The sequence below is a fragment of the Carcharodon carcharias genome, chromosome 26 (genome assembly GCF_017639515.1).
Source record: "Carcharodon carcharias isolate sCarCar2 chromosome 26, sCarCar2.pri, whole genome shotgun sequence".
Classification (NCBI taxonomy): domain Eukaryota; kingdom Metazoa; phylum Chordata; class Chondrichthyes; order Lamniformes; family Lamnidae; genus Carcharodon; species Carcharodon carcharias.
In genome coordinates, this window is record NC_054492.1 from 22,600,422 (window position 1) to 22,623,263 (window position 22,842).

Below are 22,842 nucleotides of genomic sequence, written 5' to 3' on the forward strand. Positions count from 1 at the left end.
GTCTGATCTGCGTGACTCCAGACCCACAGTAATGTGGTTTGATGGCCTGGCAGTTGTATCCAAGGAGGCAGTTCAGCACCATCAAGGGCAACAAAGGATAGATAATAATCCACTTCCCACAAATGAATTAAAATGATGGAAATTTGTTTCCAGTGGTTAGTGAGGTAAACATCCAGGATTATCATAGAATAGGAGGGGGAGGTAGTTGGAAGAATTTTTGACCCCCACCCCACCCCACCCACAAAGGTTATTAGAGCACTGAATATGGTACTGTAAATGACAACAGAAGAATAGATGGTTTCATTTTAAAGGGCACTGCAAAAATATTTTAAACAAGATACAGGAAAATGTGATTAGAATTTACAGCTCCAGCTTGAGAAAGAAACTATAATCATTGATATCTTATCAGTCAACAAAAAAAAAATCAAAAATGGTTAGATTATAAAAACATGTTCTTGCTGACTAAATTTAATCAGAGTTAACATCTACAAGATATTGGTTTTGAAGCAAATCTGTCAATGTTTGTAATTGGCAGTAAAGTCAATCCCAATAAAATTGCAACTGTCATCAAGCAGTTTAACAATAATTCATTTTAAAAAAATCTTCAATTACTGAAGTCCTGAAAACTAAAGAAACCAACCACCTCTGGAACATCAATGGGCTAGATCTGAAATATATCTTGTGTACTTCCCATGAAGTTGATAACTACTTTATCTTTGCTACTGCATCTTAAGATATGATCTAATAATTAGCTTCCTGCTTTACAGGTCTGCATTACTACTTAAAGATTGCACAATTATAGATCATACAGTCTCCTTCACAGAAATGTTCACTGAACTAATTCAAATTCAGAACTTTAAGTGTATGTTGAGACTTGAGACTTTTATTTTTTCACTCTCACTCTCATTGACACAAATGAGAAGATGCGTTCAAGATCTGTAATGAACACTGTAACATTCATAAAAGTCCACACATAACTGAAAATAATTGTTAGATTGTGACACAGCTTGGACAAGTAGGTCAACACTCAAACCAGATGCTTAGTGAATTACATTAGGGGTTTGAGGCATCACTCCTGCATGACTTTCATATCTTTCTTTTTTATTCTGTCTAAGGTTTGCTGAGAATAGCTGTAATAACAAACCATAGCCAGGGTGCTAAACAGTGCTAGTTCCATCCACAAAATCAAATATGAAAGGTCAGAGTTACACCTGCACCCAAACACTGGCTCCTCTACAGATACAAGACCCAGTCACGCGACAAGGCGAGTGAATTGTTTCATTCTGGCTGGTCTGCACTAAATGTAGAAGGATTAGTTGAGAAAGTACCAGATTGTACAGTTCCACATATCCTTTCATAGAGGCTGTCTGGTGAAAAGGCAAAGAAATTATGGAGATTTTAATCCTCATTAACAGTAACCAAAAATCCAAAGCTTATTAAAAAATAGATTTTGTAAAAAAAGATTTTCTTTTGGTGCAGGCAGATTTTGTAGCAGATTATTTTTTTTTTAAAAACAGCCTGATGTTCCTTGCTATATCCTTGTGCACGGCACTTCCAGCAGAACATTGCTTTTAAAAAGTAAGGTCCTCAAAAGTGAACCAAATATAGTCTCTGTTTTAATCATATTCTGTCAGCACTACTGCTGGAGAAGTCTGTCTGCAGAGGGGCAATGTTGTGCTCATATGCTGCATACTCTGAGTTCCCAGTACTGGCCAACTTTAGTTGCTGGGCAGCATGGGACAGTTGAAATGCAGCATCAGGATGGGCTGTGTCTGGGAGGAGCGTGCATTCACGGTCTAGCATATCGGCCACACCTTTCAGTAGGTCCAGAAATCCAAATGCGAGGGCCGCCTTTCTCAGCCGATTCAGTTCCTGTAAAAGGAAACGCACAGGCTGAAGGATGGTTTGCTTTTAGAACGTGAAATGTGCTCATCAATGTGAAGGGCCAATGCTGAGAAATAAACTGTCAGAAACCAGCAATCAGAGGGCAGTACAGGACAGGGAGTGCTGTTCCTCAGCCTTAATGTAACCAAACCCCTGTCTGTACCAGTGAAGACAATTTCCACGTCAGTCTCTCAATGAAGAAAATGAAATCAATCCCTGCCACAGGTACTTACAAGAAAACCTCAACACAGTGTCTATGACAGAAAATAATCTGATAACTTGTGATATTAGAATTTCCAGATGTTGCAGGATGAGATAGAGAAATAATCTTGGCAATACTGCACATGGAATGAAAAGATAGGTCAAAATTTCAGGTGCAGATTATGTGTCAGAAACTGTATTTCCAATGGTTTCTATTCCCAACATAGAGCAACAAATTCTTCAACAGGAAGTGTAATGCTTGTTGCTGAGACAGCATTGAAAGAGTGTCTATAACTACTCAAAGTTTCAATGAGGTTTTTGGCATTTCAGTCAGTCAGTTCCAGAGGGGTAAAATTTGAAATTTGCTCCACGCTTGGAACTGCTTATTCCATCCATTACTGCAACCTGAAGGATGCAGACTGCCTTTATATCATGCAGGCTGCTCAAAGACAGCCTCTCCAATAATGCCACATTTTATTAAGAATCATGTGCCAAATAGTAAATTCCAGATTAGCCAGGAGAAAATCAACTATCAAATTTTCTCCATTGGTAGAGGCTTAATAAAAGATTGTACAATGAACGTACTCCCTTTAATTTTAGATTTGATTGTGCACTGCTTTTTAAAATTCACTGCGGATCAACCCATTTACCTTGTAGAATGTCTGTGTTTTTTCTGGAAGTTTCCGAGCATTTCTTAAGATCTTCTGAACATCAGTCTAAAGGCAAAAGAAAATATATTAAAGGCAAGTAAGAGATCATCTAAAGGCTACATTCTCCTCCAAATATGTTAAGAACCCATTCGGTTTATGGAGGTATCTGGTATCCAGCTGCTGGATGCTGACAATTCACTGAGATCCTAGAAGGGTTAGATAGGACAGCCACACTATAAACATCAGTCATTTCTTCAAATATGCTGCAAACTACAGAACCACAAGGTCAGCCAACAACCTGCAACTGAGACCAGCATAGGGTATGGCAACGATGGCAATTAGATTAGTGTCTGACAGATATTTGCTGTATAATTGGTGTATATTCCAATCCATGTATTAAGCAACATACTTCAGATACACTGAGCAGGAAGTAAAATAGACCATATGCACAATTTCATCACAACAGCTCAGTACCACCCTTACCTGCAGTCCACTGGGCTTAATCCACACTGTCACATTCTGAGCGTAACTGCGCTTTGTCCTAGGCTGTAGGGGAAAGGGGCTTTTGCTGTCATCGTCACCATAGGGATTTTCCTCTGCATCTGAAATTAATCAAAACAGAATTCTACAGTTAGAAAAAAACATGAAGAAGGTGGTTCAGTACATGGTGTGTACTAGTTGAGAACTAGTTTCACAGAAAATCCAATTTCAAACTTACCCAAAATGGGCCCTAACTGTGACATCTTTCCAAGCCATGGAAGAGGCTCTGGACCGGGCTCAAACAAGGACATCATCAGATTGGATTTCTTTTTGCTGTCAGCCTGTGAGTACAACATCCCGTACCAGTCTGGTCTGATCAAATCAAAGAAGCAAAAAGTATACAACAAACATCACCATCAAACCAGCAGATTAATGAACCACATTTCCCAGGCTTCAACACTATATAGGGGGAGGGGAAACAGGCAAAATGAGTAGAGGGTTTGGAGTGCAAAGCTTTCCACTTACAGACACTCAATTGCTCATTGTATTGCCCAGCAACTCAAGAATTATTATAATCAATGAGCTTCTTGTTAAAAAGTTGTTAGATTAATAATTACAAAGTGACACTTTCAGAATTGACCTTTTTGTTTATGGAGACGGGAGTAGCCAGTGTAGATGGTGGAGTGGAGCTGAAGGGCATTAGTATGCCAAAATTATTCAGCTTTTACCAGGGATTTACTTGTGCACTCATCTTGCAGGCTGCTCAGGTGCCTGGTCTGGAAACAATTCTCAGGTTTTCCTGGGACTGCTGCTAAATGAAGGGCCGACTGGTCGAAGAAGCTGTAAGGAGGCCAAGCTCTCTGCTTATCAAGCAAGAACTGAAAGCAGCTCCATGTGGGCAGGGGATAGACAGATTAACCCAGTGTCTTCCCTACACTTTGCTCAGCCAGGGCACCCAGGGAAGAGGAAAAATGATCAATGTGACATCCTTCCATGACAGTGGAAGGGGGCAGCACACAATCATTAGACCTGTTCCATGCCACAAATGAATGATTAAGGCACTGCTGAGATCACGGGGTTTAACAGCTTTGCTGCACAAAATAAAAACAGAAATAGCTGTTCCAAAGCAAAGTCATATTGGACTTGAAACATTAACTACGTTTCTCTTCACAGATGCTGCCAGAACTAGCTGAGTTTACCAGCATTTTCTGTTTTTATCTCAGATTTCCATGTCTGCAATATTTTACTTTTATTTTACTGCAGCAAAAGCAGCAGCTGAGTTGAAAGGCTCAGACCAGAACCACTATCCTAAACGTGGCCTTTGAATGCATGAAGAGTCAGGGAAATTCATTATGGTTTATTAATAATAATTTGTTACTTTAGGGTTTTTGCCAGCTTGGACCCCTCTCAGTATGGATTAGAGACAAAGAATAGGCGTTTTGCAAAAGACGCTTGGCTAATTTCAGAGCTTGTTAGCATACAGATTCTCACCCGAGTAGCACTATAGCCACCATCCCTTCTACTTTGAGGCTGCCGTGCAGCAAGACACAAAACGATGGCATCTTTCCAGCAATCTGAGAAGCAGAGGTCTCATCTTCAGTTTCTTCAGGTAGCCCACTCCCCAAGTCATCACCTTCTACCAAAGCAAAAGAAAACAAACACTTAGTGTTGGCACATTCACCCTCTAATCTCAATAGCAGCACCAGACCACAAAGTGACCCCACTGTAATAGCACCATTTCACCCTCCTGCTCAGACATCTCAATCTTGCAGGACACCAACACTTCTACACGCCTCTCTCTCCTGTTACATTCCCACCTTTACAAAACCAGCAGAAGGCAAATTCTAGGTTCATATTGGGACGGAGCAAGATGGAATCTGTGTAAGGTGGTGGAGACAAGAACCCTGGAACCATTCTAGAAACAGTTGGCTAGGGTGATGGAAGGACAGTAGTTTCTGGACGGATGAGCCACTGGGATCCCTCTGCAGTATCTGCTGTGTGATTAGGGGTTACTACTCTCCACTGTCTCCCTCGTGGGCAAATCGAATTCTTTCCCAAAGCCTGCACTTTACCCAAGGACAGAAATAGCTGCATCTCATTCTATTTTCCAGGTGCTTTTGAAATTACCCAGTTAGTGATGAACAACCAGGGCAATAAAACATCAAGTCTCTTCGGAATAAACAGACTGACATATCGAACCAATATCAGCAAGTTCTGCTTCACACAAGTCGTGATCGTCACATAGAAGAGAAAGAACATGTATTTTATTACACTTTTCACATCGAGTTGTCCAATTTTTTTACGAAGTGCAGTCACTCAAGCAGCCAATTTATGCACAGCAAGATCCCACAAACACCAATGAGATAATGTCCACATCATCTGTTTTAGTGATGTTGATCGATGGTTAGGATGGCCAGGATACCAGGAAAACTCCCTGCTCTTTTATGAAAAGTGCTGTGGAATCTTTTATGTTCACCCGAAAGGGCAGATGCCATTTGAAAGATGGCATCATCAATAGTGCAGCAATCCCTCAGTACTGCACTGGGGTGCCAGCCTAGATTTTTGCGCTCAAATCTCTGGAGTCAAACTTGAACCCAGAAACTTCTGACTCAGAGGCAAGAGGACATCCACTGAGCCATGGCTGATGCTTTAAATGGACACCAGGTAGAGCAATGGAAACAAACACCTCTTTCTGTTTCACAGGGATAACTCTACTGTCCCTATTCACAGTACCCAAAGCTCATTGACAGGTTGGTACTGGGTGACTGATACTCAAGATGCCAGTAATATACAAAAAGAGCGATGACCCACCTTTATTCAGAGCTATGGGTAAAACCAAGTGACGAGAAAGGACAGGTGGGCTGGCAATATCAGCAATCTTTATAAATCCCACTATATCCAGCTCTATGAAAGAAAAACACAATCAAGTCACAGATAAAACCATATCAGATTCTGCCCCATCCTCCCAAACCTGGAATATAACCTGGAGCACAAAGTTCATTGATCCTGAGCTCGGCCGTGTTTTGTTAACAGGAGCTTGTAACTGGTGTAGTCAGAAAATAAACAGGTCTGAAAGTACAATGGAATGTACATGTCCCCAACTATCACCACAATCAAGCAAGACTCCTCTGCTTGGAGTGTGACCAAACTCAATGAAGTGATGGACTTTCCATTTACAACAAGGGGCACATAATTCGGGAACATTTCTCCACTCTGCACATCTGGAAGTTCTCCATCTTAACAACTGGCAATTATCAACACAGTGTCAACATGCTCACCCTGCCTGTTATAAATCCAATCGGGAAATTTAGGAGAAACTTCTTTACCCAAAGAGTGGTAGAAAATGTGGAACTCAGTACCATAGGGAGTGGTTGAGATGAATAGCAGAGTTGCATTTAAAGGAAAGCTGGATAAACACAAGGGAGAAAGGAATTGAATATATTGATAGGACAAGATAAAGTGGGGTTGGAGTAGGCTCCTGTGGGCATAAACATCAGCATTAACCAGTTAGGCGGAATAGCCTGTTTCTGTGCTGTAGAATCCCATGTAATTGGATGATGTAACCTCATGCATCACCTCCCACCTCCCCCTCCCCACCCGTATATCCAGGGAGGCCAAAAGAAAAGTCATTTTCAGGACGATCTCTCGGAAATTCCTTCCTAAAATAAACAAATGCAGGAAGTGTGTGCATTAATGACCTCACGTTCCACATTTCCCAAGAATATCAGAGAATCAGAGGAGGCCATTCAGCTCATCTGGCCTGAGCTGACTCTATGAAAGAGTTATCCAATCAGTCCCATTTCCCTGCTCTTTCCCTATAGTCCTGCAAATTTTCTCCCTTCAAATATTCATCCATTATCCTTTTGAAAGCTGGTGTCAAGCACGGTCAAGACTAAGGACATCAGATTTCCTTGCCTCAAGGGCATTTAATCATATTTCTAGATTTAAAAGCTAAATCCAAATTCTTATCAGCACTGGTGGGATCTGAGCTCATGTCCTCTAGATTACTTGCCCAATAACATAGCCATTGCACTGCTCTAGATGAGATACAACTGTGTGGTGGCAGCCCAGTCCTCAGTGAATATAAATTGAATGCTGATAGTGACACTCAGTGCCACCAACCTAACAATGTTACTGAGACATACCAGACAGATAGCTAGTTCCATATCACATGTTCTTCCAGAGCAAGAACAGGGTAAAGGAAGCTGTGCTCTACTTTTCCCATTACTGAACTCCAGAATCCTGGCACTAACATGTACAGTAGCAAAGACTTTGATTCTCTCCTACCAACATTATCTATATTGGTAAACACAAAGATTCACACATAAAAATCAAAAGCTAAGCCAAGGGAAAGTGCCGGTCCATCAACAGACAGGTTTACCTGAGCACACTCACCTGTGTTGATAGTTTTTGGGACAGGCTCCAGTTCTTCGTCAATGATAACAGGTTCTGGTCTCGGAAACATCTGCATGTCAGACACCAGGTGCCCACATTTCAGCACAGCATGGAAAGGAGAGTAGGCTTGATCGATCAGTTTGCTGCAACACGAAAAAGTCACAACTGTATACTGAATATGTTCTGCTGAATTGCCTACTCCTGCTCCTAGTTCTTATGTTCCTTACAAGGGTTTCCCTGGGCAAGAAGTCTTAATCTGTGGCGGGTTAACATAGAAGATGGGATAATGATTTGACTGACCCCTTTCTGATTTGTCCTCTCTTTCTCTGTATGGAATTCAAGGGTCTAGATTCCTCTCTCTGTCTATTACAGCCAGAACTCTTTGTGTGGGGAATCGTAGACAAACTCATATTGCCAGGCCTTTTGAGCACCAAATTATAACCATGTTTCCACACACTCATACACAGCTGTTTGGAAATCTGATTTTTGATGTGCATCATTAATTGTGTATTAATTGTGTTTTATTCTCCTGAATTCTCCATACATTCTCCTGAATCGCCTACTTCCTGTGGCTGAGGAAATCCTCCTAGAGACACAGTGGCTTTAGACCTTCCAGAGGAACTACTGATTTGGCTTTTGTTGCCAGACAAATCCAAGAAAAATGTCGAGACCATCATCAAGAACTTTCATTGCATTCATCGACCTGACCAAAGCATTGGACTCAGTAATTCGTGAGACTCTGTGGGGATTGAGTTCCAAAGATGTGATGTCCAAGAAACTTCTTCACAATCCTGCAACTGCTTCACAACAATATAACTGCAACTGTCTTGAGTGGGAGATCTGAAACAGGTGCCATCAAAATCCGAATCAGTGTCAAGCAACACTGTGTGACAGCCCCATACTATTTTCAATTGATCTGACAGTGGCTATTCACTTCACCAAAGATCAACTGCGCTCTGGTGTGAGTATTAAATCCTGCCTAGATTGAAAATTCTTTAACCTCAGTCGCCCCCATGCCAAAACTAAACTGACCACCGCAGACGTCCATGATCTACAGTTTCCGGATGACTGCAGTGTCGTTGCCCACTCTGCACCAGATTTGCAAGCCATTCTCAATCTCTTCGAGAAATTCAAGCTGTTTCCCTGAATGTTACCAAAACAAAACTCACATCAATCTACACCTGGTCAGCCAAATATTCCACCTCCCATATACGTTGAAGAAGAGACTCTGGAATATATTGAGCGCTGCCCATACTTTGGCAGCCACCTGTCTCAAAAGGCAACCATTAACCAGGAAATCCAACACCAGATCAGCTTTGCCAGTTCAGTCTTCCAAACTATGCAGCAAGTGTTTGACAACAAAGCCCTAGTGTACAGAACTGTTGATGCCACCACACTCCTACACTGCAGTGTGATCTGGACTGTGTATCAGCGACACTTAACAGTGCTAGAGAAATTCCACCACCGCATCCTCCAGATTCAACAGGAGGAATTAACAAACAAACTCACGTGTCCTTCTTGAAATCAGCTCCACAAGCATTCAGGCAAAACTCCTGCAAAATCAACTTCGATGGACTGGACATTGTGTCTGGATGGCTGAGAAGCGTCTCCCCCACCAGGTTCTGTTTTTCCTGTTTTCTCAACCCTCAAATGGCCAGCATTCCAGGGGGGGACAAAGAAAATGCCCCAAAGGCACTCAAACTCTCCTTGAAGCGTGACAGGATTGACATTAATGACTGGGTGGAGCTTGCTACCAATCATTCAGAATGATGACAACTTGCCCATCAAGCTGCATCATGCTTCAAGTCCAAGCACCTTAATGATGAGGCAGAGCAGCGGCAGAGAAGGAAAAGAAAAGGAAGCAAATCCTGCACTCCGGATCCCACTCCTTCATGGGACGTCCTGCGTCTGTGGGTTAAGAATCGGTCTGTTCAGTCACATGACAGAAACTCATGACCCTGAGTAGACATCACCCTTGAATTGAAAGACAGTGTTTTATTGTTTGCAGGTGGTGGGCGTTAACTGAGGATTCATTTGAGCCCCTATAAACAGATTGAAACTGGTAGGTGGGTTAGGGGGGTGCATGCTTTTAATGTGCAAACAAATATAGAAGTGTGTAAAGATTGGCTCGAGTTTTGTCCTTCACCAATTGACTTTTTGAAAGAAATCACCAAATTCTAGAAAAGACTGTTTTTACAGTCTGTTTCCTTTGAGAGTCCAGAGCTGGATATTTTTAACCAAATAATTGCACAGAATGAGTGCAAGGCTTCAAAATGATCAACTTCTAGGTTAGAAAAAGAGTAGCTTTTTGCTGCACTGCACAAGGGGAAGGAGGGTGAGAGGCAGTGAGCAGGGCCAACACCAAACTCCACAATGCTGCCATGCATTCTAAACATGATACCTGCTAGAAGCAGTTTGTATTCTAACTGGAATGCGCGACGCACTCAGATTGTGACTCATGCAAGTCTCTAATTAGAACACAATCCCCTTAATGTGATGATACGGACATCACGGCAAACTACCAATCTGTGTCACATTCAGAGCAATCACACACCCAAACATGGACTGTACATTCTTCAGACAGAGTGGACCATCGATAGTGAAGATCTGCCCTTCACCGTTGTTTAAATCTATCAGACGTTCCAGAATGTCCAGCGTGTCCGTGGTCTGCAGCTGGGAAAAAAGAAATTAACATGAATCAGCAATCGAAAAGTCTGGAAAACACCATGGATTCCAACTGGTTCACACAAAATTAACCTCTTACACACACATACCATCCTTCAATCTTGTTGCAGCCACACATGCACTGTTCCTCATTTTTCACTCTCCATCTCTCTCACTCCAGCCCTACTGTTGTAGTTACACATACACACTTCACATCTAAATATTGCTGGGAAAAAAATGTCAAAGCTTTTCATCTTGCACTCATCAGGGCACTTGCAAGAATACCAATATAAGGGGAATACAACAATTTATACTGTATGTGAAGAGAGTGCTGATTGGTTGGCAAGTGGATTCTGATTGGCGCCTTCTCCATGGCACTGCCTCTACCAATGGTGACTGACAGTTAACTGCCTTAAACAGGACCCTGTTCTTTGCAGACAGAAAGAACATGTGCACGCATTGCACCTGTTTCAGTTAACAAAATAAATGACAGCCATTCGCTGGCTCATTCCTTAGGTTAATGCCTTGACCAATCAGGGTCAAGCTGTCTCGTTTACATTTCAAACAATGGTTGGCAGTTAATCGTCAGTAACCATCATTGGTGCATTCTCCAAGGCAGCGTCTCTACCAACCACTTGCCAAGCAATTGGCACCCTCTTCATACACAGTACAAATTGTTGTTTTTGCCTTATATTGGTATTCTTGTGATTATCTTGATGAGTGCAAGACGAAAAGACATAACTCTTTTTTCAGCAATACTCAAGTTCTGTACTACCAAACGACTATTCACATCTAAATGTTTACATCCAACTCGCATTGGTGGAGAATAATCTCCCTGTGGTAGCAGCTATAGTTGAAATATGCTTGGCACGGTATCAAGTTAATTTTATAATTAATGTTTATATAAACACACACACATACAAATGGTGCAAGAATGTCGGGATAAGCCGCCCAGTGCAGAGAGCCGCCAGTACTCTGGGGGCTCTGCTTCTGAAAGTACAGTTCCAATTTTCTTGGAAATGTGTCGTACCTCTTCCAAGTTAGCGATGCACATGACGTACAACTTTGAAGGAAAAGGGAAGGGAAGTGGGAACTTGCTGTCCTCGGAGCGCTGACTGAGGACAGAGAGGGAATGTCGGAGTGATCCGCGGCCTATTCCCAGACTCCCATCCGTTACAAGGATCACCTGAAGAAGAGAAAAACCTCAATTATAGCTAATGCCAATTTGTCTGAATATGTTATAATGAGACAGAGGCTGGTGTCAGCAAATTACAAATGAATTCATTTTTCATTACTTACAAGGAGAAAATTCTAACATTTATTCACTTTGAAGATATTCCATATCTTTATAGCAAAGACCAAAATGCTCCTCATCAACAACTTTACCCCACAGGCTCTGTTTTAAATGGCAAGGACCTGGAACCTGAGGGATCCTGACCTCTGCCACAAGGAGCTTGAACAGATGTGGGAACCTTAGCTGCACTTTCCTGCCAGGCCAAAAGGAAGGAATTTGCATTTCTATAGCACCTTTCCCGGCTCCAGGATGTCCAAAAGGTCTTTGCAGATAATGAAGTGCTTTTGAAGCGTAGTCATTGCTGTAATGTAGGAAACACGACAGCCAAGTTACACACAGCAAGATCCCGCGAACAGCAATGTATTAATGACTAGAAAATTTTTTTTAGTGATGGTGAGAAACAAATATTGGCTAGGACAGTGGGAGAATTCCCCTGCTCTTCTTCAAAATACTGCCATGCGATCTTTAACATCCACAAGAGGGCAGACGGGGCCTTAGTTTACCATCTTATCTGAAAGATTCTCTCGATACAGCACTGGGAGTGTCAGCCTGAACTTTGTTCTCAAGTCTCCAGAGTGGGTCTTGAAATCATGATTTCTGGCTCAGAGGCAAGAGTGTTACCGACTGAGCAATGGCTTAAAGATAGCAGCAGGTGGTTGTCAGTCACATTTATTCTTTCTCATACTGTAAGATGTTTAACATGTAATGACCAACATTGCAGTCAGCAAAAAGGCAATAAATTCACAATGACACAAGACCTGAAGGGAAATCAATCAGCTGCCCAGTTGTTATATTCAAACATTCCATACCGTACCAAAGCAGTCAATTACAAACCGAGCAAATGAAACTTTTGGCAAAGACACCCCTGCTCACAAATGTACATGTTCCAAATATGGACTTCCCAAACATTCAGCACTAACACTGCACATTCTCCAGCCCCCTCATACCTCCATAACTTGATGGGGGGGGGGGGGGGGTGCGGTGGTAGGGGCAAGAGGCCTTAACCAATCCCAAGATCCATTGATAGTGAAAACACTCAATTTCAAAAATTACTCCCAAACAGAACAGCAAAAGTCAAAACAACACTTCAAAGACATAAATGGAAATGGATAGTTAAATCTAGGCTCTGAACCAGAGATGCTCAGTTACCTGACAGGGGATGCAGACACCCCACTCATCCTGTACAATGTTGCTGATCCCAGTAAGTGCAGATTCCAGACAAGTCTTATCATAATCATCCACAGTACTCAATGCCTCCTGGAAAAGATCCAATGTGATTGAGTGAAAGAAGCTGCGAGCATCACACTGAAGGCTTCAAACCTCAAAGAACAGCAATAACTTGCACCGATATAGTGCCTTTAACATAGTGCAACATCACAAGGTGTTTCACAAGAGCAGTATCGAGATTGGACAGCAAACCACAGGAGGAGATATTAGGGCAGATGAGCAAAGTCTTGATCAAAGAGGTAGGTTTTGCAGAGTGTCTTAAAGCAGAATTATAGCACAGAATAAGCCACTCAACCAATCGAGTCTGTCAATTCCCTGCACGTGAAAGTCAGCTAGCCCCACAATCCCGCCCCATTCCCTGCAAGTCTTTTCCCTTCAGCTGCTGCCCCACCCAAGTTCCTTTTGAAAGGAATGATTGAACCTGCCTCCACTCTTAGGCTGTGCATTCCAGATTCTAACCATGCCCTGCGTGAAAGATTTTGCTCTTGTCGTCATTGGTTCTTTTGCCAATTACCTTAAATCTGTCCCCTCTGGTTCTCAAACTTTCTACTAATGGGAATGGTTTCTCTCTCTCTAATCTGTAGTGACCCATAATTTTGAACACTTCTATCAAATCTACTCCAAACTTTCTCTAAGGGGCACAGCCCCAGTTCTCCAATCTATCCATGTAACTGAAGTCTCTCATCCCTGGAACCATTCTTGTAAATCTTCTCTGCCCTATCTTAAGCTTTCACATCCTTCCTAAAGTGGAGAGAGGTGGAGAGCTGGAGAGGTCTAAAGAAGGAATTCCAGAGTTTCAAACCTCAGTAGCTAAAGTATGATTGCTAATGCTGAAGCAATTAAAATCAGCATGAGGCCAGAACTGGAGAAGCACAGAGATCTCGGAGGGTTGTAGGCTGGAGGAGATTACAGAGATAGGAAGGGCCGAGGCCACAAGAGAGATTTGGAAACAATGATCAACATTTTAAAGGAACATAGCTGCATTAGAATAATAAATCCCTGTAATTTCTGTTCACTTTATAATATAGTGAAGAATAAAATCACATCTCATAAATATAAAAATGGAACAGTGTCATAAACACACTGCAAACCTCCAACTTTCTCTTCTGAAAACACCGACTATTGTGATTACTGCTATTGCCTCGAACAACATATTCCTTGTGTGTGAGCAGGTGTCAATAGGTTATTTCATCATGAGGCTGGACACAATCCTATCCATATCTGAGGTCCAGTCACGGGTGATTTCCAGCTCTGGCCACCAGACAGCAATCAGGAGCAGGAATCCTGGCTAAAATCTCATCTAGATTAACTTTAATGATGCAAGTTGGCCTGACTGAGAACTAACTTGGCGCACACCTTCTGGTCTGTACAGTTTAGCGTTTCTCAAGGCAATTCCTTAATCCACTTGTGGGCTGTTGTTACCAGATGGTACAAATCATTAACCCAGCCACAGGGCAATTCTCCCATAAATAACCAATTAAAGTTTATCTAATTGTATTTTTCTTATGGCTGTCAGTAATTTTCTGACCATCTTCCTCCTCAAACTTGTATCAAAAAATAGTTGAATGAGAACGAGGAGTCCCTACCTGCAGAGTGTTGTAGTCCCTGGTGAAGGGAACCATGAGTTCCCAGAGTGAGGAGAAAGCCACAAGACATGTAAACTCCAGTTTGTAATTGGTTGCCATGTGTTCAAACAGCATGCTGAGCCCATGGGCAGCCAGATGCTTGCGCTGGTATTCCTCTGTACCCTCCAGAGAGACAGGGCGCGTCATGGAGAGAGAAACATCCAATAAGACCACAGTCGGCATTGCTGGCTCTCACTTCCACTTAAACAAGAATAAATGGATTTGCTGTAATTAAACAAAGAACATTCTTGTGAAATATACTGTTTTTCGAGGGATCCATGTCTCAACCAACGCAAACCTAGCCCCTCACTCCTGGACCCTGCAGCCAAGTGACACCAGCTGGATGACTTGCCACAAATCCTATGTCTAACAGCCAAGGTACAAATAATTTGTGTCCTTAGAGCTACATAGATACCAGAATGTAGGAATGAGACATCCAACTTTCTCCTTCGTCAAAGTCCTGTTTCATAAAACAATACTCCCTCCATTGAACCTTACGTTACATCAATACAAGATTCCTCAAACCCCCAGAGTTAAGAACCCAGGTCCACCAAGTTTGCCTTCAACAATCTTGCTAGTTGCAAGATACAACAGTAAAAGACTTGCTGGCCAATATCAGCAATCCATCAAGTTGAATGATGGGATGATACAGGAGGCGATTCAGCCCATTGTCTTGTGCTGGTTGTAAACAAGCTATCCCTTTAGCTCCAATCTGCTGCTCTTTCCCTTTAGGTGCTGCAATTTTTCTTGCTAAAATTATTTATCTGATTAGTTTACATTGGAGCCGGGTATGGGAAATCCAGAGACGGGAAGCAGGTCCCGTCCCCACGAGGATGCTGCACATACAGAATGCCGGCAATGAGATAAACTCCTGGTTAATTAATTTGAAAGATGTTGGATTTTTCCAGGAGGTGGAGATCTCTCCCCCTGATCTCCCTCCTGGGCCAGGGCCGGTTTTGTGAAAAACCAGAGACTTTCTTCACCAGCGGCTTTGGGTAAATGCGGGGGGCGGGGGGAATTCAAGGAAAGTTTTATTATTTATTGTGTTAAACGTTCCCCCGACCTCCAGCTGCAAACGGTAAACACCCCGTATCCCCGTCCCTCATTCCGCAGCCGCACCTACCCGAGCCCGAGGCTGTGCGGCCTAGAGCCCGAGTTCTCTCCTCCCGTCCTCCGAGTCCGCCTCCCTCTCCGGTCCGGGCCGCCCGCACTCCGAGTCCGCCGCCGGCCGCTCCGGGCTGCTCACACTCCCCCCACCGTCCGTTCCGCAGAAACACAAACCCCACCCACCACCTGCCTGTCCCCGCCTCAAATAAACCCAACTCCAGCTCTTCAAATGGTTGGATCACATCCATCAGTATATAACATGTCTAACTCAATCCAACATAAATAACTGCATATAACGCGCAACTATAATGCATATAACTATATAATATACAACTATGTGTAAGTTATCTGCAACATACTAAACATTTATCGTTCTTGCACATTTCATCTTTACCCCTTAATTCTCCTATCCACATTTAAAATGGAAACTGTGTAAATTTGCATTTTCCCATCACTGGCGCATGACAAGTTTAAGACAATTTGACTTTTTTTATTCTTTCATGGGATGTGAGTTACACTGGTTAGACCAGCATTTATTGCCCATCCCTAATTGCCCTTGAGAAGGTGGTGGTGAGCTGCCTCCTTGAACTGCTGTAGTCCATGTGGTGTAGGTACACCCAAAGTGCTGTTAGGGTGGTAGTTCCAGGATTTTGAACCAGTGACAGTGAAGTCTGGATGGTGAGTGATTTGGAGGGGAACTTCCTGGTGGTGGTGTTCGCTTGCATCCGCTGCCCTTGACCTTCAAGGTGGTAGAGGTCACGGGTTTGGAAGGTTCTGCTGAGTGAAGCTTGTTGAGTTCCTGCAGTGCATCTTGTAGATGGTACACACTGTTGCCACTGTGCATTGGTGAAGGTGGGAGTGAATGTTTAAGTTGGTGGAGGGGATGCCAATCAAGCGGGCTGCTTTGTCCTTGATGGTGTCAAACTTCTTGAGTGTTGTTGGAGCTGCACTCATCCAGGCAAATGGGGAATATTCCATCACATTCCTGACTTGTGCCTTGTAGATGGTGGACAGGCTTTGAGGAGTCAGGAGGTGAATTACTCGCTACAGAATTCCCAGCTTCTCACCTACTCTTGTAGCCACAGTATTTATATGGCTAGTCCAGTTCTGTTTCTGATCAATATTAACCCGCAGGGTGTTGATACTAGGGGATCTAGTGATGATGGTAATGCCATTGAATGTCAAGGGACGATGGTTAGATTCTCTCTTGTTGGAAATGGTCATTGCCTGACACTTTTGTGGCACAAATGTTACTTGCCACTTTCCAGCCCAAGCCTGGATATTGTCCAGGTCTTGCTGTATATGGACATGGACTGCTCCAATATCTGAGGAGTCACGAATGGTGCTGAGCATTGTGCAATTATCAGCGAACATCTCCACTTCTGACCTGATGATGAAAGGAAGGTCATTGATGAAACAGCTGAAGATAAAAGCAAAATACTGGAGATGCTGGAAATCTGAAATAAAAACAGAAAATGCTGGAAAAACTCAGCAGGTCTGACAGCATCTTTGGAGAGAGAAACAGAGTTAACGTTTCATGTCCTTATGACTCTTCTTCAGAGCAGAATGTGGTTGGGCCGAGGACACTACCCTGAGAAACTCCTGCAATGATGTCCTGGGATGATTGACCTCCAACAACCACAACTATCTACAGTTTGTGCTAGGTATGACTCCAACCAGTGGAGAGTTTTCCCCCTGATTCCCATTGACTCTAGTTTTGCTAGGGCTCCTTGATGCCACACTCAGTCAAATGCAACTTGATGTCAAGGGCAGTCACACTCACCTCACATCTGGAGTTCTGCTCTTTGTCCATGTTTGAGCCAAGGCTGTAATGAGGTCAGGAGCTGAGAGGTCCTGGAGAACTCAAACTGAGCATCAGTGAGCAGGTTATTGCTGAGTAATTGCTGCTTGATAGCGCTGTTGACCTGTCAATGATGCTTTTTATCACTTAGACTTCCCTGGGCAATTTTCCACGTTGCTGGGTAGATGTCAGTGTTGTAGCTGTGGTGGAATATTTTGGCTAGAGGCTCAGCAAGTTCTGGAGCATGAATCTTCAGTACTATTGCCGGAATGTTGTCAGGGCCCAAAGCCTTTGCAATATCTAATGACTTCTGCAGTTTCTTGATATCAAGTGGAGTGAATTGAATTGGCTGAAGACTGGCATCTGTGATGCTGGGGACCTCTGGAGGAGGCCGAGATGGATCATCCACTCGGCATTTCTGGCTGAAGATGGTCGAGAATGCTTCACACTTGACTTTTGCACAGATGTGCCATGCTCCCCCATCATTGAGGATGGGGATGTAGGTACGTAGGAACATAGGACTTGGGACCAAGAGTGGGCCATTTGGCCCTTCGAGCCTGCTCTGCCATTGAATAAGATCATAGTTGATCTGGTTGTGGTCTCAACTGCACTTTCCTGTCTATCCCACATAACCCTTGACTTCCTTGTCTATCAAAAATCTATTTAACTCAGACTTGAATAAATTCAATGATCCACCACTACTTTCTGAAAAAAAAATTGAGCCCTCCTCTTCCTCCAGTGAGTTGTTTAATTGTCCCCTACCATTCATGACTGGATGTGGCAGACTGCAGGGCTTAGATCTGATCCATTGGTTGTGGAATCGCTTAGCCCTGTTGCTGCTTCCGTTGTTTGGCACCCAAGTAGTCCTGTTTTGTAGCTTCACCAGGTTGATATTTTTAGGTATGCCTGGTGCTGCTCCTGGCATGTCCTCCTGCACTCTTCATTGAACCAGGGTTGATCCCTGGCTTGGTGGTAATGATAGAGTGGGGCATGTGCCAGGCCATGAGGTTACAGATTGTGGTTGAGTACAATTCTGCTGCTGCTGATGGCCCACAGCACCTCACGGATGCCCAGTTTTGATCTGTTCTGAGTCAATCCCATTTAGCATGGTGCTAGTGCCACACAAATGTGATGGAGGGTATCCTCAATGTGAAGACGGGACTTTGTCTCCACAAGGACCATGCAGTGGTCACTCCAACCAATACTGTCTTGAACAGATCCATCTGTGGCAGGCAGGCTGGTGAAGATGAGGTCAAGTATGTTTTTCCCTTTTGTTGGTTGCCTCACCACCTGCCACAGACCCAGTCTAGCAGCTATGTCCTTTAGGGCTTGGCCAGCTTGGTCAGTAGCAGTGTTACCGAGCCACTCTTGGTGATGGACATTAAAGTGCCCCACCCAGAGTACATTCTATACCCTTCCCACCTTCAGTGTTTTCTCCAAGCAGTGTTCAACGTGGAGGAGAAGCACTGATTCATCAGCTGAAGGAGGGCAGTATGTGGTAATCAGCAGGAGGTTTCCTTGCCCATGTTTGACCTGACGACATGAGACTTCATGGGGTCCAGAGTTGATGTTGAAGACCCCCAGGGCAACTCCCTCCTGACTGTATACCACTGTGCCTCCACCTCTGCTGGGTCTGTCCTGCCAGTGGGACAGGACATACCCAGGGACGGTGATGAAGGTGCCTGGGACATTATCTGTAAGGTAAGATTTGGTGACTATGGCTATGTCAGGCTGTTGCTTGTCTAGCTTGTGAGACAACTCTCTAAATTTCAGCACTAATGCTTAGATGCTATTAAGGGGCAGGTTGACAGGGCTGGGTTTGCCTTTGTTGTTTCTGGTGCCTAAGTCATATTAATTGCCCACTTAAGGGCCTCTATTGCCAACAGGACAGGAAGACCCATCCACATGCATTTCCACCATGGACTTAATCAGTGTGGGGGCAGGAAGCTGATGGGATCCTCACCTGCCGCCCTCCCATCTGATTAAATGTCCCCCACCACCAAACTCACCACAGGAGGTGGCACAAGGTTCTGCTTGTTAACCCTGTTTCTCTCGCCACAGATATTGAAACATCTTTTAAATATTTCACCATTTTCAGTTTTTATTCCAGTGTCTCCTCATTTTATTTAAGGAAAGATATTTACTGCACCAGCTCCTCTCTGACCAGAATCTAGCAGATCCCAATACTCAGCCCTTCCCTGTAGAGCTGGACACCAGAGGAGAGCAGGACACCAGAGGAGGGCAGGACACCAGAGGAGAGGAGGGTGCCAGGGGAGGGCAGGATGCCAGGGGAGAGCAGGGTGCCAGGGGAGGGCAGGATGCCAGGGGAGAGCAGGATGCCAGGGGAGGGCAGGGTGCCAGGGGAGAGCAGGATGCCAGGGGAGGACAGGGTGCCAGGGGAGAGCAGGGTGCCAGGGGAGGGCAGGATGCCAGGGAAGAGCAGGGTGCCAGGGGAGAGCAGGATGCTAGGGGAGAGCAGGGTGCCAGGGGAGGGAAGGGTGCCAGGGGAGGGCAGGGTGCCAGGGGAGAGCAGGATGCCAGGGGAGGGCAGGGTGCCAGGGGAGGGCAGGATGCCAGGGGAGAGCAGGATGCCAGGGGAGAGCAGGGTGCCAGGGGAGGGCAGGATGCCAGGGGAGAGCAGGACGCCAGGGGAGAGCAGGACGCCAGGGGAGAGCAGGATGCCAGGGGAGGGCAGGGTGCCAGGGGAGGGCAGGATGCCAGGGGAGAGCAGGGTGCCAGGGGAGGGCAGGATGCCAGGGGAGGGCAGGGTGCCAGGGGAGAGCCGCCAGTCAGCTGAAACTGGCTGCAGGCAGCAGGCGGCGCTGTGGCAGCGGCGGCCAATAGGGAGTTTCCTCAAGTTTGTTAAAGTTACAAAAACTTTCCTCTCGTTTTAATATGTGAGGCAAAATAAGGAGCAAAACCTATACGAATAAATAAAGGAGATAAAAAAGATAGTGTAAAGTTTTGGATTTGTACCGTCAGAAATGATCTCGTTTTCGTCTCTCGGCTCAGTAACAGAGTCACATCCTAATTAGATCCGACCGTATCCTCCTCACTATCCACACGCCTAAAGCGTTTGTCAAAGAAGCAGCAGGAACGGTAGCCCAGGGAACCCAAGGACAAGTTATAGTTTAAGCCCCAGCTGGAGAATTGGGTCTAATTGTGGGCAGTTTCCTTTAGGAATCATGTTGGGGCTTTGGAGAGAGTATGAGGGGAGTCACTAGAAAAGTTCCTGGGAGGATGGTTCCCGAGAGACTGGAGGAGTTGGGATTATTTCTCCTTGGAGCAGAGAAAGTTAGGAGGAGATTTAATTGAGGTCTTCAAAATCATGAAGGTTCTGATAGAGTAAATAGAGAGAAACTGTTTCCAGGGGCGGGAGGGTCAGTAACCAGAAAGACACAGATTGAAGGTGATTGGAAAAAGAATCAGGAGGCAACACGAGGAGATACTTCCACACAGAGAGTCGCAAAGTACCGGCCGAAAGGCGAATCAAGAATCATTTTCAAACGAAACTGGAGAAATGCTCAGAGGGAAAATGGGCAAAGCTTTTCGAAAAGAGCAGGGGGAGTGGGATTATTCGCATAACTCTACCAAAGAGCTGGCACGGGCGCAATGGGCCGAACGATCTATTTCTGTGTTGTATGGTTACCATTCTATCATTCTAAGGTTTTCTGAGTTGAGGTGTTTGCAATTGGAGACAGCAGAGGGGGCGCGGGCTGATGGGTGCTTGGGATCAGTGCAGGAGGGGAGCAGTCCCGGATGAGGAGCGGGAGTTTGGCCAGGACAGAGTTTGGAAACTTGGTCAGGGGGTTGAGGACGAAACGTCCAGGAGTAAAAAGCAGGGATGGGTAGACGGGGGTCGGACGTAAACAGGCATCGCTGCAAATGTCTAAAGTCATCTGTGTTGGTGATGGATTTACTGTCGGGCTAAGGGGCAGGGTGGGCACAGACAGGGGCAATAGGATTCTGGGGAAGAGTTAGGAGGAGAAGCAATTCAGCGCTTAAAGCATGAGGCTCGCTGATGGAGCTCCATTCTCGCTGATGGTTGGATTGAGGAAAATCTGCCTCCGGGCTGATCTGATGTCGGACAGACAGATGAGAGAACACAATATGAGCGCTCCAGCCCCCGGCGCCTGCTCCCTCTCCTGGGAGTGGCGAGGAGGGGGCGAGGGGGGTCGGGGGGGGAGGTGGTGGGGAGCTAGTGATTGGAAAACTCCTGTTGATTATTCAGGCAGTCACTCCTTTTTTACTCCATCCTGAAGAAATGAGTTGTGTCTGGGATTAGATTCACCGGTTGAGTTTTGGGTCCTCTTGCAGTTTATTCGCGTTTATATGTCGAGTTAGCCCCATTTCTGGGCCTCTACACTTCAAACATTCCAGGGCACCGACCACACGCTCAGGTCTGATGTCAAAACTAACCAATACCAGAGAGAAAACACAGAGCAGCTTTCAAACTGAGGTGTTCAAATCAGACATCCAGATATTTACATACATCCAATAATTTCGAAACAAAAAAAATCTAATTAGAGGAAAATACAGAAGTCATTAAAAGCAACAGTGAAACTCAGACAGATTTAAAGGTATTGAAATTTCAGAAATTTAAAAGCGTTACAATATACTGAATGGTGGATAGTGCTGATGGGTGAGTCTGTGGTTTTGTGCCCTCGGGTCTGTAATGAGGGAGGCCTTTGTCCTGGCGGATTACTGGTAATCATATCATTTACATCTGATTGGAAGATGTAACACTTTCTTACTATAGTCCAGTCCATAACATTAGTCCAGCAGCATTGTTGCTAGCTTGGATTTAATAAACTACAGTCGAAGCGGAATGTTTGTGTCCTGTAAACAATGTGAACGTTTCTTTCTTTGGAGCTGCTGACATTAAAATTGGGTTGGTGTGAAAGCTGTTCTAATCTCCTTAGTGTTTTGCAGATTTACTCTCCTTGTTGGCAATGTCCTTCACACTTGACCCGGATCAGTTAAGGGGAAGGAGACAAGAAACACCAACATTTTCGCCCCAGTTCTCTCAATAGTTCCCACAGGAACTTCGGACTAGAAACAAAATCTTGAGGCATCAGTGATACATTCCTTCAGTCTGACTCCAGACACAGCGATAGGCTCCAGGTAAAAGCGATCAGAGCCGAAATCTATAAATTCCAGGTGGAGGTTTGGCGATTTGATCATTTGTTAAACGTTCTAATAACTTGGGGCTTTTAAAATCTAACTCAATAACTTTAATGCAACAATTGGAATAGTTTAATAACAGCCGGTAGAGAGAATTTGCTCCATTATTCATAGTCAAGGTAAATTATTTCTGTTTCCATAGAAACCTGGTCAAGGTGTGTTTATCTATCTGCAGAAACAGAGATATGTTGTCCGTACAGGACTGCCTGTCACATCAGCACTGTGCCTGCTTCCGATGTGTGATATTCATGTAGGACAGTAGTTGTGTTTGAAGCAAGGTATTGGGTGTATTATGTAGGAGGTGAGAGGGAGCTCACTGGACAGATCTGA

The 22,842-nt window shown here is 44.4% G+C and overlaps 1 protein-coding gene across 1 annotated transcript; it reads right to left on the bottom strand.

Annotated features, from left to right (window-relative positions):
- Positions 1 to 863: 863 nt before the first annotated feature.
- ints14 (integrator complex subunit 14) lies at positions 864 to 15,668 on the bottom strand. The gene is made up of 12 exons (XM_041175044.1): positions 15,544 to 15,668; positions 14,382 to 14,645; positions 12,718 to 12,825; positions 11,305 to 11,460; positions 10,165 to 10,283; positions 7,611 to 7,753; positions 6,027 to 6,119; positions 4,707 to 4,851; positions 3,454 to 3,587; positions 3,219 to 3,337; positions 2,736 to 2,801; positions 864 to 1,872 (listed from the first exon to the last, which is right to left on the bottom strand). Exons 2-12 carry the CDS (start codon positions 14,601 to 14,603, stop codon positions 1,621 to 1,623), a joined length of 1,557 nt encoding a protein of 518 aa, XP_041030978.1. The 5' UTR covers positions 14,604 to 14,645; positions 15,544 to 15,668; the 3' UTR covers positions 864 to 1,620.
- Positions 15,669 to 22,842: the final 7,174 nt, after the last annotated feature.

What these genes read in the sequence shown, in the direction of transcription:
- ints14 (XM_041175044.1), bottom strand. Translation starts at nt 14,603, where the DNA reads ATGCCGACTGTGGTCTTATTGGATGTTTCTCTCTCCATGACGCGCCCT. An exon ending in ACCCATAGCTCTGAATAAAG is followed by an intron (nt 4,852 to 6,026) that starts GTGGGTCATCGC and finishes TTGCTTTGGTAG; the next exon opens with AAGGTGATGACTTGGGGAGT. An exon ending in ACAGTTAGGGCCCATTTTGG is followed by an intron (nt 3,338 to 3,453) that starts GTAAGTTTGAAA and finishes GATTAATTTCAG; the next exon opens with ATGCAGAGGAAAATCCCTAT.